The following is a 19,460-nucleotide window of genomic DNA, read 5'->3' as shown; positions in this document are numbered from 1 at the left end:
GATTCTTCCATCTTTTCATCCTTTTCTGTTTCTTGTCAGAACCATGGTGCTGTGATGCCATCTGAAATTATCTGAGGCTACCTTTGGCATTTCTGTGTTTACTTCTATCTAGATTACAAGATCATTCAAATTAAACAACTGTCATTATTTATATGCTTCCTTCCCTTAAACCTAATATAAAAGTCCTGATTATTACTTGTAACTAATTTCTTCTCTGGCCACATTGTTAGTTTCTTGTATCTTGCTCATATTTTTATTGCTTCATGTCTATTATATTTTTCATTTAGAAACATAGTGGACATCAATTTACTTGGTTGAACACAGTATTAAGAAAATAATTTTACATGTGATCTATTTAAAGGAAGTACAAAGGAGGTCATTTGAAGAGAAATACGAGATCTTCATGAATATTTGCCAAAATTTTCAACCAGTTTTTCGTTACTTCTGCATGGAAAAATTCTTGGACCCAGCTGTTTGGTTTGAGAAACGACTGGCTTATACACGCAGTGTGGCCACTTCTTCTATTGGTAACCTTCTTCTACATCTTGGTAGATTAGGACTCTTCTGTATTCTGAATTTCAAGGGGATGATGGTGGTGATAGTAGTTTTTAAACTAGACTATCTTCTTCATTAGGTTGTGTTCATCCTGACTCTTGGTTTCTAACCATAACTTTTCATAGATTTTTCAGGACACTGGTTTCTCTATTTTATCTTGAATATGGCTTATTTTCTCTACCCTCAATAAATTATTTTTGAGACTTTCTTTTGAAAATAAAACCTATGATAACTTTATTTGACTTACTTTCTTGAGTTATTATTCTTTTGTGCATAATTTCTGTGGTACCATGTTACTGTCACCCAGTGATTGATTATATTTAATAGAATCCTTTTTGACAATAGAAATTGTGATATATATTTAAATATTTAATATGTAACCTATATTTTGACTTTTTAATTTCTAAGAGATTGGAAAAACTAGGTAAGCAATTAAGACACTGTGAAGCTCTCATCTACATGGAGAATCATTCATCTCAATTAAGTGATTTAGACTGTAAATAAGAAAGTAGACCTGCTAAGGCCAGAGCAGACCAAGGGCCTAGGCATCCCATCTCCACATCCTGTATTTTATTTTATTTAATTTTTTTGTAATACTACAGGATATCTGTTATTGGATTAAAAGCATTTAAGGAGCGGGGATTGTGGCTCAGTAGTGTAGAGCACTTGCCTGGCACATGTGAGACGCTGGGTTTGATCCACATAATGTGGAGTTACATATGTATAACCATAAAAATGGGAAGGTGTATTCTATACATGTAAAATACGCCAAAATACATTGTCATGTATAACTGAAAAGAATAAAAATTTCTTAAAAAATTAAGAAAAGAGAGATGACAGCATGCCTTAAAAAGCTTTTTTTTTAAAAAAAAAATGTTTTTTTAGTTATAGATGGACACAATACCTTTATTTTTATTTATTTTTATATGGTACTGTGGATCAGTTGTATTTCTTCTGTGAAGTGCTTATTCAGTTCCTTCAACCATTTATTGATTGGGTTATTTGTTTTTTGAGATCTTTATATATCCTGGAGATTAATGCTCTAAGGTACAGGTGGCAAAGAGAGTAGGCTCTCTCTTCATGTTCTTGACTGTTTTCTTTGTTGTGAAGAAGCTTTTTAGTTTTAATCCATCCCATTTATTGATTCTTGATTTTATTACTTGCGCTGTAGGAGTCTTATTGAGGAATTAAGTTTCTAAGCCGACGTGCTGAAGATTTGAGCCTACTTTTTCTTCTAGTTAGGTACAGGATCTCTGGTCTAATGCTTAGGTCCTTGATCCACTTTGAGTTGAATTTTGTGCAGGATAAAAGAGAGGGATTTAATTTCATTTTGCTACATATGAATTTCCAGTTTTCCCAGCACCGTTTGTTGAATAGGCTGTCTTTTCTCCAATGTATATTTTTGGCACCTTGGCACCTTTGTCTAGTATGAGATAATTGTATTTATGTGGGAATGTCTCTGTGTCTTCTATTCTGTACCATTGGTCTACATGTCTGTTTTGGTGCCAGTATCATGCCATTTTTGTTACTGTAGCTCTATAGTATAATTTGCTTCTTGCTTCACTTTTCTCGCCAAGGATTGCTTTGGCTATTCTGGGGCTCTTATTTTTCCGAATGAATTTCATGACCGCTTTTTCTGTTTCTATGAAGAACATCATTAAAATTACATTAAATCTGTATAGCACTTTTGGTAGTATGGCCATTTTGAAAATATTAATTTTTAATATTAAAAACAGAAATGCAGTTTTTCCTGGATATATATCTGCTGAAATGAATTAATGATTTGTGTTCAACGTATTCATCCAGCAGAAGAAAGTTTCACTGAAAAATGAATTTACCCATAGACTTATCAGCTTATAAGTAAATACACAATAGAAATTTGAGTGCATATAATATGCATTACTTTGGCTCAGGTAAATAATGAATCTCTAACCATGTAAATTTTTAAAGCACTGATATTCCAAAACTTGTGTCTTTTGATAAAGAAAAAAATTTTGGCAGATTGTTTGTACCATACAGTATACATTAAAGTAGCCGGCTATATTATACTTAAACTCAAAATGTCCAATTATGTACATAATATCCTTTTAAAGGCTAAAAAGTGTAAAGTAATTAAACATACAGAGCCAGTGGTATTAGTTGAAATTATAGCTAAGTGCATGTTAGAAATAATGAAATCAGTGACTAGAGGTTTTGGTTTTTCCCCCCATAGTTGGTTACATCCTTGGACTTGGTGATAGACATGTACAGAATATCTTGATAAATGAGCAGTCAGCAGAACTTGTGCATATAGATTTAGGTAAGTAATAAAGTATACATATTTTTAATTACTAAATATTTAGTCATCAAGCAATGCTGTTTAGCTACCAGGGTACAACAAATATGAGGGAGAAAGATACATAAATGTATTGTGTGTGTGTGTGTTTAAAGCATAAACACTGTGGTGCTGGAAGGAGTAGCTAACTTTACCTGGGATGAGTAAAACTTGGTAGAAGAGAAGACAGTTGAGCCAAATCTTTTTTTTTTTAACCTTTTATTTTTATTTATTTTTATGTGGTGCTGAGGATTGAACCCAGTGCCTTGCACATGCTAGGTGAGCACTCTACCACTGAGCCACAACCCCAGCCCGAGCCAAATCTTTTAAGAAAGGATGGGCTGGGAATGGTGGTGCAAGCCTATGATCCCAGTGGCTCCGGAGGTGGAAGCAGGAGGATCTTTAGTTCAAAGCTAGCCTCAGCAATTTAACAAGGCATTAAACAACTCAGTGAGACTCTGTCTCTAATAAAATACAAAAATAGGGCTAGGGATGTGGCTTAGTTGTCGAGTGCCCTAGTTCAATCCCCGGTTACCCACCCCCACCCCCACAAAAAGAAAGGATGGAAGCATCAGGAATGCTAGTATTGAAAAGGTTGAGTCAGAAAAACTGGATAAATCACAGAAATTAGGAGGTAGAAGTATCTTTGAAGCTAAAGGAGGAAAAAAATGTCATGAAAGAAATAGTGTTCAATAGTAACTGAAAAATGAAGGCCTATAAAACTAGAAATCTCACTTGAATTTAAAGACAAATTATTTAATAAGGATACGGGAATAAACAGATTTGGTTAAAATGTAGAATTTTAAGATTTCTAAGAGGGCTGGGGATGTGGCTCAAGCGGTAGCGCGCTCACCTGGCATGCGTGCGGCCCGGGTTCGATCCTCAGCACCACATACCAACAAAGATGTTGTGTCCGCCGAGAACTAAAAAAAATATATATATATATTAAAAAATGTTCTCTCTCTCTTAAAAAAAAAAAAGATTTCTAAGAAGGTACACTTTTAGGAGATTATAAATTCTGGGGTGTAATCCTAGAAGTAGTTTGCTAAGACAGAGTAAAATCGCTTTCCATTAAAACAGAGAAGGTGGGGCTGGGGTTGTAGCTCAGTGGTAAAGCACTTGCTCCACATGTATGAAGCACTGGGTTTGATCCTCAGCACCACATAAAAATAAATAAAGATAACTGTGTGTTCATCTACAACTAAAAAAAAAAAAACAGAAGGTCAAGGATATTATATGGCTTCTGCAGAAAGAATTCCAGAGTTGGAATAAATAGGAAGATTGTGTGCGCATGCCAATATTCAATGAATTTGACAGAGTCTTAGGGTTAAGATATAACAAATAAGAAGTGGGAATGGGTTTGTTAAAGTCAGTTGTGGTTTTCTCAATAGAAGAGTGAGAGTTTGCATGACAAACAGGATGGCAGTAGTCTGGAAGATGCAAAATAGAGGTGGAAGTATACCAGCTTTGCCAGGCCATGCCAAAAACATCTTATAGATGAGAAGAACAAATTTGTAAAATCACTTTTGACTGTTTGTCATTATCTACTAAAGGTTAAGATATTCATATCCTGTGACCTAGCAGTTCTATTCCAACAGAAATGCACATATAAGAATATTTATGAAAGTACTATTTATAATAGTCTATAACTAGAAACAGTCCAAACACCTGTCACAGGTAGAATGGATGAATAAATACAATGGAATATATATTCATAAAATGGAATATAATAATTAGATTGAATGAACAATAGTTATATATAATATGAAGACCGAAATATCATCGTGAATGAAAAAATTTACACACAGAATAGTATGAACGATAACATTTACATAAAAATCAGAAACTGGTAAGATTAATCTATTCTGTTAGAAGTCAGAATAGTGATAACAGTTTGAAGAAGTGGTGGGTGACTGGTAGGAGGGGACAAAGAAGGGATTCTGGAGCACATTAAGAGTTAAGTACAAAAAAAAAAAAGAGTTGAGTACGGGTTATATAAATTTCTTCACTTTTTAAATACTCAGCCCCACACACTTGAATGAGTTGGGTGATTTATATACTTTTCTCTATATATATATCTCTTTGGTCATCTGTTTTACAGAACATCCACCCCCAAACTTAATAGCTCAAATCACAACTTATATTATAAATAATAAATCTCTCATGATCTGTAGATTGGCTGAGCTCAGCTCAGAAGTTCTCGCTTAAAATCTCTCATGCAGTTGCAGCTAGCGTCTAGGGCTAGAGTCATCTTAAGACTCAAATGGAAGAGAGTCTAAGATGGACTCTTTTTTTCTTAAAAAAAAAAAAGAGAGAAAGAGGAAGAGAGAATTTTTTAATATTTATTTTTTAGTTTTCGGTGGACACAGCATCTTTATTTTTATGTGGTGCTGAGGATAGAACCCAGCACCGCGCGCATGCCAGGCAAGTGCGCTACCGCTTGAGCCACATCCCCAGCCCAAGATGGACTCTTAATGTACATGTTTGATGGTTCAGGGCTTCCCCACATGACCTCTCTCTAGCATATCCTGGACTTAGCATCTCAGGGCTCCAAGAGGAAGGAAATAGAAGTTAAGGGCTAGGCCAGCAGCTAGCACAGTATCAAACCTTCTCACTGTATCATTTATTCTGTTACCTGCTTGTCTCTTTTTCCAACTCCCCCCACCTCTCTCTCTCTCTCTGTCTCCACCGCCCCCCAACCCACCCCTTGGTATCAGTAGAAACTGTGGGAAATCTATGCAACTCTATTCAAATATAGCAAGTAGTCCTTTCCCCTTGGGTCCCTTTCTCTCAAAACTCAATAATTAAAAAAATTAAAATAAAAAATCCTTTGCAAAATAGGTAAAAGGTATAAATGGACACTTCAAAAAATGCTCAGCAAATAAACACACAAAAAAGTAGTTTAACTGGTAACTTTATCTATAAAAACTAGATTGGAAATAATTTGTATTGTCTTTCAGTGGGCAAATGTTTAAACAAACGGTCACACCCTATCATGGAATACTACTTAGCAATAAGAAATACTGTTTTGAGTTTACAGCAATTTAGATGAATCTCCAGAGGATATACTGAGTAAAAAGACTTTATCTCAAAAAGTTGCATACTCTGATTCCATTTATTTCATAAACTTGAAATAACAAGATTATAAAAAGGGAAAAGAGATCAAAGGTTGTTAGAAGAACAGGGGTGGGGTGGGGAGTGGTAAAGTCACAGGAAGAAACTTGAGTGTGTGACTATATAAGGGCAGTGTAAAGGATCCTTGTGAGAGAAGAGTTATGTATCTTGACTGTTTGGTGTCAGTATTCTGGCCATGATGTTGTACTAGTTTCACAAGATAATTACCATAAGGAGAAACTGGGTAAAAGTATGGTATAGAATGATCTTTCTGTATTATTTCTTATACCTGGGTGTGAATCTATAATTATCTCAAAACAGTTTCACTAAAAAATGTTTTAAAACAAACTGGGCATGGTGGTATACACTAATAATCGCAGCTATTTGGTAGGCTGAGGCAGAAGTATCACAAGTTTGAGGCCAGTGGCAGCTTGGCCTAACCCTATCTGAAAATAAATTAAGGTCTCAAAATGTATCTCAGTAGTAGAGAACTTACCTAACATGTGCAAGGCCCTGGGTTAAATCCCTGGTGTTACCAAAAAAAAAAAAAAAAAAAAACCAAAAAGTTTAAAAATATACATATCTTCTTCATTTTAAGTTCTACCAATAATTACTTCATTTTCAAAAAAAAAAAAAAAACACCCTTTAATCAGATTTCTGTATATCAAGAAGTTGATGGTGATTTGAGGTGAATTGCATAGACAGTGGTGGAGACGAGGTACTATATGTTTTAGTACCAATAGAAAAAAATGAAAGATTGTTGCTTTTGCAAAGTTCACTGGTGCTAGTTGGGGAAAAATATAAATCAGCTGTCAGGCCTCCTTACCTGATTGTATTTTTTTATTTTAGGGGTTGCTTTTGAACAGGGTAAAATCCTTCCTACTCCTGAAACAGTTCCGTTTAGACTCACCAGAGATATTGTGGATGGCATGGGCATTACTGGTGTTGAAGGGGTCTTCAGAAGGTAAGTGATATAAGGTAAAGGAGAGTAGACAATTTTGGTGTGGAAATTATTTGGATTATATATTTATATAGATAATGGATCAATGGTAGAATTATATTCCAATGCCTTACACTAGTATGAAAAACACCCTGGGTAAAAGCAGTAATAGTTTTTCCTTCTTCTTGCCACCTGGAACTTAACTCAGTCTCTTATGTATACTGTCATTCCTAACCACCTCTGGAAGCAGCCCACCTTTATAACTTTAATGCCTCAGTCCTAGCTAACTAACTCCTTTTATTGATTAGAACTAAGATTGGGTGCTCATTGTTGGGGATATGGCAGAGACTAGTTATGTCTAAAAGGAGCTTATATTGTAGTACAACTGTGTGCTAAAAAAGATTTGCAGTTCCTTCTAGTTTTTTTCCCCGCATAGATCTGTGTACGCCATTTTTTTAAACTAATCTATTTTTTTTATTGAGATGGATTCAAATAATATAAAATTGACCATTTTAAAGAGAATGACCTACATTCCTTACAAAAGAAAAGAACACATGACCAGTTTAAAGGATTCTGGTCAGCCACAATTAAAGAAATCAGAATAGGAAAATAATTATTATTGGTTTTCTATCCATTTAGCAAGGATTAAAAGGATTGATATTACTCATTGATGCAGAAATAGATGAGTACTTTTGTATTGCGTGCAAATATATTGAGGTATAAATTTGGGAATTCCTAATTAGGATAGTCTCAGAGTATGACACATGAGTGTCTATAAGTAAATATGTGTTGAAAACAGTATGCAATAAAATCCATATTATAATGTGTTTGGCTCTGTAGATGCTGTGAGAAAACCATGGAAGTTATGAGAAATTCTCAGGAAACTCTGCTAACCATTGTAGAGGTAAAGTATATTATAAGGAAATCTTTATTTCTCTACCACGTAGTGCACTTTGTTAGGAAGTCACTGATTTAAAGAGCACTTATTCATTTTATTGCAGTGGGATGCTACTGGGCAGCAAGAGAGAGATTACACACTAAGCATTTTCACACATCAAAAATTTGGGGGGATTGGGGTTAAGACTCAGTGATAGAGTGTTCACCTAGCACCTGCAAAGCGCTGGGTTCGATCCTGAGCACCACATAAAAATGAATAAAATAAAGATATAAAAAATTGTGGGGGGGGTGGGTTAGAAATGCCTCCAGTTTCAGTCAAGGATTTTTTTATGCACAGGTAGCTTTGGGAGTTCTTCATAGGTATATTCTAGGTTTACACTTACCAAAAGGGCACATTCCTTTAGGACCTCAGAAGTTTAGTTAAAAATTGCTCAAGAGCTTCATCTTTAAAGGGTAATAAAAGAGGAAGTCAAAGAAGTAATGTTGCTTAATCACCTATAAGGATTCCTACATCACTGTAAGGACTGTGGATGTACTCCAAAAGGGTTTGGAGTCCAAGAAGTGATTTGCATCTCTACCTATAATAACTGTCATTTCTGAACATACCTCCCTAATGCTTTGTGATTTTTTTTTTAACCAGCCTATCTGATATTCCCTTTGTAAATCTTCCCAAATTTCTAGAACTCATTTGCTATGGTTGTCCCATAGCAAATGAGTTATAGAAATGGTTGTTACTGACCTATTGTTGTGAGAGTAATTTCAAGTTGATTTTACTATATAATTTCTGGCTTCAACTTCAGGAGGATACTTCTCAATAGCAAACTAGGTGCCAATTGTCTGGGAGATCATTCTTCTCTTGAATTCATTACTTTTCTTCTGCTAGGTTTCATTGAATCACAGTTACTATTTCTGATCTAATTACAATTTAAACATCTCCCTCCTTTCTAAACCTCTCTTTCAGAGCACTTTGGGTGCATTTTCCTTTCTCTGTCTTTCCTGGCCTTCAAGGTCTTGTTTTCTTCACAGTGGATCATCATGTCCTCCAAGGTTTTATCTGTTCTACTAAGGAAATATTTTTCTCCCTCTAGCTCAATGATACTTATCCAAGGACAATTTTGTTGCATGGAGGATAGCTGTCAATGTCTGGAGATACTTTTTGTTATCACAGAGTGGGTGGGGGTTACAGTTGACATCTTCTAGGTAGAGGCTGGACTGCTGCTGATCATCCTACAGTACACAGCTCCACAATAAAGTATCCAATCCTAAAATTATGATATTAAGATTGAGAAACCCTACTGTAGCTTAATCAGTTTGTGTTCCTTTATTGTTTTCAGCCACTTCTGTCTGGGTCCTCTTCTGTTTGGGTAGTTAGACTAAAGCTAATTTTTTAATTCCATTTCCTCCCTAATTCCAATATATTCAAATATGATTCCTGACACAAGCCATTGGTTGTTTTTTTTTTATTTTTTCATTTATTTTTTATTTATATGTGACAGAAGAATGCATTACAATTCTTATTACACATATAGTGCACAATTTTTCATATCTCTGGTTGTATACAAAGTATATTCACACCAATTCATGTCTTCATACCTGTACTTTGGATAATAATTAAGTAATTTGTGTTGTTTCTATACTTCAACCCAAGATGACTACATAGGGTCTTTATAATAGAGGACTTCATTCCTTCCCATTAGTTGACTAATAAAATATTCTTCTCTTTTTGTGAATAAAACTCATAACTTATGTCCTGGTTAAGGGCATTTGCTTCAGGGCCCCAATTCTCCATCAGGTGGCCTGTCTCAAGATAAAGATTTGTTAAAGTCCAATCTGAAGTCACACTTATGAACAAGGCACATGTAATCATTGTCAGTCTCTTCCCTTCATAGTTTTTAATGGCCTGAAAGAACAATCAAAACAGCATCATAAAATATGAAGAAATTTTTGGACTGTTAATCTAGCATATCCTAGAACTAAACCCACTAAAGACGTTTTATAATCCCAATATGTGGTTGTACTGAGAAGCACAGTAAAATTAGCAACAATAAGTATTCCAGCCTTTTAATGCTTGCATGTCCTGCAGAAACTTTTTTTCTATAATTTACTCTTCATTTCTATAATTTACTCTTCATAAAGTGCCATTGGGAAGTTGGGGCCTACAAAACAAATATCCTTACCTATTACCGCGTTGGTTAGAGTAGAAAGTGAAGGGATGGAACTCATTAGAGCTTATCTCCTTTTAATAAATAAATTCACCTAGTCAGGAAATGTGCCAATGGATATCACTCCAGATATGGAGGAAAAATGAATTTAGAACAGATTAGACCCTCAGAACATGATGTCATTAAAGTTTCCTCCACCAGGAAACATGAAGATGCTTGATAAGTTTGCTCCCTCTCCTCCTATCAACTACTGTGTTACTGACCTATTGTTGTTTTTCTAACCCTGACTCCATTCTTTATAATACATGATCAGGATGCACATTGTTCTTCTAATACACATGTTCTCTCTGTTAGGTTCTGTTGTATGATCCACTCTTTGACTGGACCATGAATCCTTTGAAAGCTCTGTATTTACAGCAGAGGCCAGAAGATGAAACTGAGCTACACACCACTCCAAATGCGGATGACCAAGAAAGCAAACGAGATCTTAGGTGAGTAGTATTTTAGGAAGAGTCTGTTGTCAGTTTATGTTTTCTTACTCCCAAGACTCTTAAAACTGCTCTACATCATTGACACTTTTGTGTTTTCGTCATTAGTGATACTGACCAAAGTTTCAACAAAGTGGCAGAACGTGTCTTGATGAGATTGCAAGAGAAACTGAAAGGAGTGGAAGAAGGCACCGTGCTCAGTGTGGGTGGACAGGTGAATTTGCTCATACAGCAGGCTATGGACCCCAAAAATCTCAGCCGACTTTTCCCAGGATGGAAAGCTTGGGTGTGATCTTCAATATATGAAATACTCCTTGAATTCAACCTTTAGAAATTGTATTTCAGCTTTCATTTTCAACCCATTCACAGTCTTTAAGTGGGGATTAATATTTAAGTGAACAACTGTTTTTGAAAAAAAATGTTTTCTGCTTGATTCATTCATCACCCAAAGATGCTGTGATAGTGTCCAGGAAGCTATTTGCTTTCACACATTAAAAATGACTGTTATTCTTGCCCTACTTACTGGCTAAATTTTTATTTCTTCTCAATAGCATAGTCATGGCATTTTCAATGGAATCCATGATTTATCCATTAGCTGAGAATGACGAAACAGCAGAACAATGGTTGTTCCTTTGGTATAGATTATAACAAAAATACTGCTATTTTGAGGTGGCTTTTAGTTAAAACTTATTTCCCAGATATTACATATATGTGTGTGATAGTTTTCTATAAAAGGGGGAAAACTCTAAAATCGTAACCATGGTAAAGCTACATTAAAAATAAGAATATAGGACTGGGAGTGTGACTCAGTGATAGAGAGGTTCCCTGAGAGGATGAGGGAGGGACAAAGGATATTGAAAACACAGTAGTGCAGGTTGAGCATTCCTAATCTGAAAATCCAAAACAAAATGTGTCAGTGACACAGACCTCTCTTACTTTACCCAGAATTCTCTGAGTGTCATTTTGGTGGATTTCCATATTAGGGATGCTCAGCTCAGAGTTTATACAGGTACTTCAAAGTCAGAAATACTTCTGGTTCCAAGCATTTTGAATAAGGGATATTCAGTCTGTATTCTAAAAATGTGTTTGTATGGTCACCTAGAGTTACAAAATAATGAAAATGTTACAGAGAAATTCAAAGACATGGTTAGTGTAGTTATTATTTTTTAAATATCTATATATACATAAAATGTATATATTTCCCTATTCTAATCTTAAACTTAAGTCAGACTTCAAGATTAGAATAGACTAGTCTTACAATTTAGAAAGCTAGTATACTGGTTTGAAATATATTGTGCCATTTCAAATGTTTTAATTGCACCTTAATGAAATTATGTAGTTTTGTTTTAATACTACTAAATGTATTGTTACCTGAGTCTATTATAAAATGGTTTTTTCAATAAATAATTCTTCAAGTTTATACTAAAATTGCTCATTTCATTCAGATATTTGATCATTGTGTGTGCCAGGGATGGAGCTAGGTTTTTTTTTTTTTCCAATTTTTATTTTTTAGATATTCATGGCAGTAAAGTGTATTTTGACATATTTTACATACCTGGAGTATAACTTATTCTAATTAGGATCCCATTCTTTTCGTTGTAGATGATGTGGAGTTATACTGGTCATATATTCATATGCAAGGATTGGAAAGTTATGTCAAATTATTTCCACTGTCCTTCCTGTTCCCCTCCCCCTTCCCTTCCCTTCATTCCCCTTTGTCTAATCCAGTGGATGTCTATTCTTCCCCACCCCCACTTTATTGTAGGTTAGCATCCACATATCAGTGAGAACATTCAGCCTTTGGTTTTGGGGGATTGGCTTATTTCACTTAGTATGATGGTCTCAAGTTTCATCCATTTACCAGCAAATGCCATAATTTCATTCTTCTTTATGGCCGAGTAATATTCCATTGTGTATATACACCACATTTTCTTTGTTCATTCATCTGTTGAAACACCTAGGTTGGTTCCATGGCTTAGCTGTTGTGAACTGAGCTGCTGTAAACGTTGATGTGCTGTATAGTATGCTGATTTTAAGTCCTTTGGGCTTAAACCAAGGAGTGGTTCCATTCCAAGTTTTCTATGGAATCTCCATACTGCTTTCCAGAATGGTTGCACTAATTTTCAATGCCACCAGCAATGTATGAGTGTACCTTTTCCTCTACATCTTTGCTGACATTTCTTATTGCTTGTATTCTTGATAATTATCATTCTGACTGGAGTGAGATGAAATCTTATAATAGTTTTGATTTGTTTTTTTTCTAATTGCTAGAGATGGTGAACATTTTTTCATATGTTTTTTGATCGATTATATTTCTTCTTCTGTGAAGTGTCTGTTCAGTTCCTTGATTGGGTTTGTTGTTGTTTGTTTGTTTGTTTTGGTTTTGGGTTTTTTTTTTATTGGTTGTTCACAACATTACCAAGCTCCTGACATATCATATTTCATACATTAGATTGAAGTGGGTTATGAACTCCCAATTTTACCCCAAATGCAGATTGCAGAATCACGTCGGTTACACATCCACAATTTTACATAATGCCCTATTAGTAATTGTTGTATTCTGCTACCTTTCCTATCCTCTACTATCCCCCCTCCCCTCCCCTCCCATCTTCTTTCTCTACCCCATCTACTGTAATTCATTTCTCTCCTTGTTAATTTTCCCATTCCCCTCACAACCTCTTATATGTAATTTTGTATAGCAATGAGGGTCTCCCTTCATTTCCATGCAATTTCCCTTTTCTCTCTCTTTCCCTCCCATCTCATGTCTCTGTTTAAAGTTAATCTTTTCTTCCTGCTCTTCCTCCCTACTCTGTTCATAGTTGCTTTCATTATATCAAAGAAGACATTTGGTATTTGTTTTTTAGGGATTGGCTAGCTTCACTAAGCATAATCTGCTCTAGTGCCATTCATTTCCCTGCAAATTCCATGATTTTGTCATTTTTTAGTGCTGCGTAATATTCCTTGGTGTATAAATGCCACATTTTTTTTTTATCCATTCATCTATTGAAGGGCATCTGGGTTGGTTCCACAGTCTAGCTATTGTGAATTGTGCTGCTATGAACATCGATGTGGCAGTATCCCTGTTGGTTTGGTTTTTTGGTGTTAAGTTTTTTGAGCTCTTTATATATCCTGGAAAGCAGTACTCTATTCGATGTGCATGTGGTAAAGATTTTTATCCCATTCTGTAGGCGCTCTCATCACATCATTGTTTCCATTACTGAGAAGAAGCTTTTTAGTTTGAGTCCATCCCATTTATTGATTCTTGATTTTACTTCTTGCACCTTAGCAGTCTTGTTGAGGAACTCAGTTCCTTTCTAACTCCCTAAGAATTTCCCCCGAGTGACTGGACAGTTAGTCATCTGCACTGGATGCGGACGATAGATGTGTCTCTGTGTCTTCTATTCTGTATCATTGGTCTTGATGTCTGTTTTTATGCCAATACCACAGGCATGAGGCTAGTTCTAAGAAGACCACAGTGAGCCAGGCAGGCAACGTCTGTACATGTAGAAGTCAGAGTCTGGAGAAGATAGACAACAGACCAATATTGCAGTGTGAACTGGGGAGCCTACAAAGACCAGTGTAACATGCTGCATCTCAGTCTAAATATTCTAGAAGTGTTTCTTAGTTTCCTCATGAAAAAAGGGCAGATAAATTTTCTTTGGGCCTACAAAGTGATCTAGTTGACATTTCTAAAATCTAAAAGATCAATTTATGATAGGTACAAAAATTGTAATATCCTAAATGTGAAGTTTGCCTTCCATCTGCTTATCACAGTTTTTTTTAATATTTATTTTTTCGTTATAGTTGGACACAATATCTTTATTTCCACTTATTTATTTTTATGTGGTGCTGAGGATCGAACCCAGGGCCTCGTGCATGCAAGGTGAGCGCTCTATCGCTGAGCCACAACCCCAGCCCCAAATCACGTTTTTTTAATAAAAAATATATGTTTATGGCGCCTTTGCTGTTCTTTCGGATTTCAACCTTTTTATCTTCTTTCTACAAAATGAATTTTACATACAGTGTAGTCAAAGTTTTCACAAGGATTATTAGATTTTGAATTGGTGATTAAGGTAAAGATTTCATGTGATGAAATCATCCCCTGAAAAATTCTTTACTTTGCCCTTAAAATAAAACATGTAGTTTTATGTACAGCAGGATGGAAAAATGTAGAGTTTCATGGTATATTATTTAGAATCAGTGGCTCTTAACCAGGGGTGATTTTGCTTCTCCCTCTTGATATTTCCAAACTAACATTTTTACTATTTTCTTGGGTGCAACATGCCTTCATGTCTCATTTTAATTGACTAGGAAGATTAAATTTTTTGTATGTTTGTTGGTCAGTATGATTTTCTCTTTGATAAACTGCCTCTGTGTTTTATTTGCCAATGTTTCTAGTAGTTCTTTATTGGTTGCATAACATCATTGCTAACATTTTACCATTCTGTGTCTTGTCTTTTTATTCTCTTAATTTAGTTTTCTGGGTCACATTTTTTATTACTTAATTCATGATTAAATCTGTCACATAAGACTTTTTCCTCTGTTCTTAGACCTTCTCTTAATGAAGTTTTACAAATTTCCTTGTAGAGATTTGCATACTTTTATGTAGCTGATCTGTAGGCACTTCTGGTTTTTTTTTTAACTTTTTTTTTTTATTGGTTGTTCACAACATTACAAAGCTCTTGACAAATCATATTTCATACATTAGAATCAAGTGGGTTATGAACTCCCATTTTTACCCCAAATACAGATTGCAGAATCACATCGGTTACACATCACATTTTTACATACTGCCATATTAGTGACTGTTATATTCTGCTACCTTTCCTATCCTCTACTATCCCCCCTCCCCTCCCCTCCCATCTCCTCTCTCTCCCCCATCTACTGTAATTCATTTCCCTCCATGTTTGTTATCCCATTCCCCTCATAACCTCTTATATGCAATTTTGTATAACAATGAGGGTCTCCCTCCATTTCCATGTGATTTCCCTTTTTTTCTCCCTTTCCCTCCCACCTCATGTCTCTGTTTAATGTTAATCTTTTCTTCCTGCTCTTCCTCCCTGTTCTGTTCTTAGTTGCTCTCATTATATCAAAGAAGACATTTGGTATTTGTTTTTTAGGGATTGGCTAGCTTCACTAAGCATAATCTGCTCTAGTGCCATCCATTTCCCTGCAAATTCCGTGATTTTGTCATTTTTTTAGTGCTGCATAATACTCCATGGTGTATAAATGCCACATTTTTTTTATCCATTCATCTATTGAAGGGCATCTGGGTTGGTTCCACAGTCTAGCTATTGTGAATTGTGCTGCTATGAACATCGATGTGGCAGTATCCCTGTAGTGTGCTCTTTTAAGGTCTTCAAGAAATAGTCCGAGAAGGGCAATAGCTGGGTCAAATGGTGGTTCCATTCCCAGCTTTCCCAGGAATCTCCATACTGCTTTCCAAATTGGCCGCACCCGTTTGCAGTCCCACCAGCAATGTACAAGAGTACCCTTTTCCCCACATCCTCGCCAGCACTCATTGTTGTTTGACTTCATCATGGCTGCCAATCTTACTGGGGTGAGGTGGTATCTTAGGGTGGTTTTGATTTGCATTTCCTTGACTGCTAGAGATGGTGAGCATTTTTTCATGTACTTGTTGATTGATTGTATATCCTCCTCTGTGAAGTGTTTGTTCATGTCCTTGGCCCATTTGTTGATCTAATAAATGAATTCATCAAAGTGGCAGGATATAAAATCAACATGCATAAATCAAAGGCATTTCTGTATATCAGCGACAAAACTTCTGAAATGGAAATGAGGAAAAACACTCCATTCACAATATCCTCAAAAAAAATAAAATACTTGGGAATCAACCTAACAAAAGAGGTGAAAGACCTATACAATGAAAACTACAGAACCCTAAAGAGAGAAATAGAAGAGGATCTTAGAAGATGGAAAAATATAACTTGTTCATGGATAGGCAGAACTAACATCATCAAAATGGCGATATTACCAAAAGTTCTCTATAGGTTTAATGCAATGCCAATCAAAATCCCAATGGCATTTCTTGTAGAAATAGATAAAGCAATCGTGAAATTCATATGGAAAAATAAAAGACCCAGAATAGCAAAAACAATTCTAAGCAGGAAGTGTGAATCAGGTGGTATAGCGATACCAGATTTCAAACTATATTACAGAGCAATAGTAATAAAAACAGCATGGTACTGGTACCAAAACAGGCAGGTGGACCAATGGTATACAATAGAGGACACAGAGACTAATCCACAAAGTTACAACTATCTTATATTTGATAAAGGGGCTAAAAGCATGCAATGGAGGAAGGATAGCATCTTCAACAAATGGTGTTGGGAAAACTGGAAATCCATATGCAACAAAATGAAACTGAATCCCCTCCTCTCGCCATGCACAAAAGTCAACTCAAAGTGGATCAAGGAGCTAGATATCAAATCAGAGACTCTCCGTCTGATAGAAGAAAAAGTTGGCTCCGATCTACATATTGTGGGGTTGGGCTCAAAATTCCTTAATAGGACACCCATAGCACAAGAGTTAATAACAAGAATCAACAAATGGGACTTTATTAAACTGAAAAGTTTTTTCTCAGCAAGAGAAACAATAAGAGAGGTAAATAGGGAGCCTACATCCTGGGGACAAATTTTTACTCCTCACACTTCAGATAGAGCCCTAATATCCAGAGTATACAAAGAACTCAAAAAATTAGACAATAAGAAAACTTCTGTTTTTTTGTAAAGGGTATTTTTTACAGGTTTTTAATGATTATTATCAGCATTTAGAATTAAAGTTGTTGCATACTGATTTTCTATTCAGTAACTTTAGTAAACTTTTCTTTTTTCTTGAGGCATATCTGGATTGTTTTGGATTTTGTAGTTTGTAATCATATCATCTATGAACAATTTCAGATTTCTTTCCAAATCTTACATTGTTTATTGCTTTCTCTTGTTCATTGTGCTGATTAGTTACAGCCTCTCTTTAGTACAAATATCAGTAGAAGTAGTAATACTGAAACATTCTAATCCTGTGTCTGATCTTAAAGGTGAAAGTGTCAGTGTTTCATCATTAAATTTTCAATTTTCTGCAGGGTTTTTAAAATGTGTATATTTCCCTTATCAGATTAAAAGAGTTCCTTCCTGTTACTAGGTTACTGTGAGGTTTTATCACAAATGGTGAGTTTTAGCAGTTTATTTGAATTTACTGAGAACGATTACTTGCCTTGAATCTGTTAGTCTAATGAATTACATTGTTTGATTTCTAATATTAAATCATCCTTACACTTGTAAACCCTCTTGGTTTATTCTGTATATTACTTTATTCTTTTTGCTAATGTTTTGATTAATATTTTCACATGGGAATTCCTTCCCAGATTTTCATGAGAAATTTGTGTTTTTCCAAATTTTGAATCACAAGAGAAATCAGTATTAAAAAAATTCTCCAGTGAGAATTAAAGTTTAGCAATTAACATTACTGATTTGAAAGGGTCCATTGATACAAAGGACATGAAACACTGACACATAGTGTTGAAGGTTAAGGTCAGCATCTCTTAACCAGGACAGAAGTACTTGGAAAAGAAATGCTCATAATCTTGCTCATAGCCTATGTGTGAGTCTACTAGTGGCAAGTCAGATTTTAAACTGTGGTCAAACACATAACAAAATTTGACATCTCACTCATTTTCAGGTATACAATTCATGAGTATTCCATCATTTTTACAGTGTTCAACCAATCTCCAGCACTCCTTTTACCTTGCAAAACTGAAATTGTGTATGCATTCAACAACTCATTTCCTGTATTCCTACGCACCCCCTGGAAACCACCGTTTTATTTTCTGTCCCTATGAATTTGACTGTTTTGTTACTTCATATAAATGGAATCATATAATATTTGTCTTTTTGTGACTGACTTTCTTCAGTTAGCAGCGTCCCCAAGATTCATCCACATTGTAGCATGTCACAATTTTCTGTCTTTTTTTAAGACTGGACTATTCCACTGTGTGTGTATATATGTATATATACACACACGTATGTATATGACATTTTAATTATCCTTTCCTCCATTGATGGATACTTGGATTGTCTCTGTCTTTTGACTTATGTGACTGTTGATGCTATGAACATGGAATATAATTTGGATTGGAGTGTCCCTCAAAGTCCCATGTATTTCAGGTAAGATCACTAGTCTGTGGTGCTGTTGGGAGGTGGAACACTTAGGAAGTGAGGCCTTATGGAAGGAAGCTGGATCACTGGGGACTCTCTTTGCTTCTGGTTGCCTTGAGGTGAGTACCTTTGCTTCAACCACACGCTTCTCAGCATGATGTTCTGCCTCACCACAGCCCCCAAAACAGTGGAGCCAACTGACCATGGACTAAACCCTCTGAAAATGGGAGCCAAGTTAAATTGTTCCTTCTTATGAGTTGATTATCTTGGGTTTTTTGTCATAGCAACAGAAAGCTAACACATGTGTATGAAATATCTCTTCAGAACTCTTTTACATATTTCTTTTGAATATTTTACATAGTTCTAGTATTGGAACTGCTTAATCATAGTAATTCTATTTTTTAATTTAGCTTATTAAACTCTCCATTTAATACCCATAACATATAGTTTATTGAGATTGACAATAGGTAACATGAATCTGGTATTAATTAAAAAAGAAACAGTTGTAATAACATGTAACTTTTTTCCTCTTCCAAATGAGCACATGAAATATAATGTATGCCTTATCAGACCTTTTAAAAAATATTTCCAACTGATACATAAAAACAAAAATTATACAAATTAATGGGATACCAGGTAATGTTTTGATATATGTATATATTGTGAAATGTTCAAATCAAGTTAGAGAGATGACTCTTCTCAAACATTTGAAAAATCTCAAAATTTCTTCCAGCTTTTAATTAATAATACATTATATATTATAAACATACAATTACATATAGTCACCCTGCTATGCAGTAGCACCACAACTTCTTACCC

At 35.2% G+C, this 19,460-nt stretch overlaps 1 protein-coding gene across 1 annotated transcript in view; it reads left to right on the top strand.

Moving 5' to 3' along the window:
- ATM (ATM serine/threonine kinase) overlaps positions 1–11,884 on the top strand; it is a 167,198-nt gene extending 155,314 nt beyond the window's left edge. The window contains 6 exon segments of the mRNA XM_081280301.1: positions 362–527; positions 2,768–2,854; positions 6,833–6,947; positions 7,764–7,827; positions 10,337–10,473; positions 10,579–11,884. Of these exon segments, the coding sequence (XP_081136427.1) occupies positions 362–527; positions 2,768–2,854; positions 6,833–6,947; positions 7,764–7,827; positions 10,337–10,473; positions 10,579–10,762 (753 nt within the window). The 3' untranslated portion in view covers positions 10,763–11,884.
- The last annotated feature ends 7,576 nt before the right edge of the window (positions 11,885–19,460 follow it).

This window comes from Spermophilus citellus, assembly GCF_964194105.1.
Source record: "Spermophilus citellus genome assembly, chromosome: 2".
NCBI lineage: Eukaryota > Metazoa > Chordata > Mammalia > Rodentia > Sciuridae > Spermophilus > Spermophilus citellus.
The sequence above is the reverse complement of the archived record's forward strand: the minus strand, read 5'-3'. Positions and strand labels throughout refer to the sequence as shown.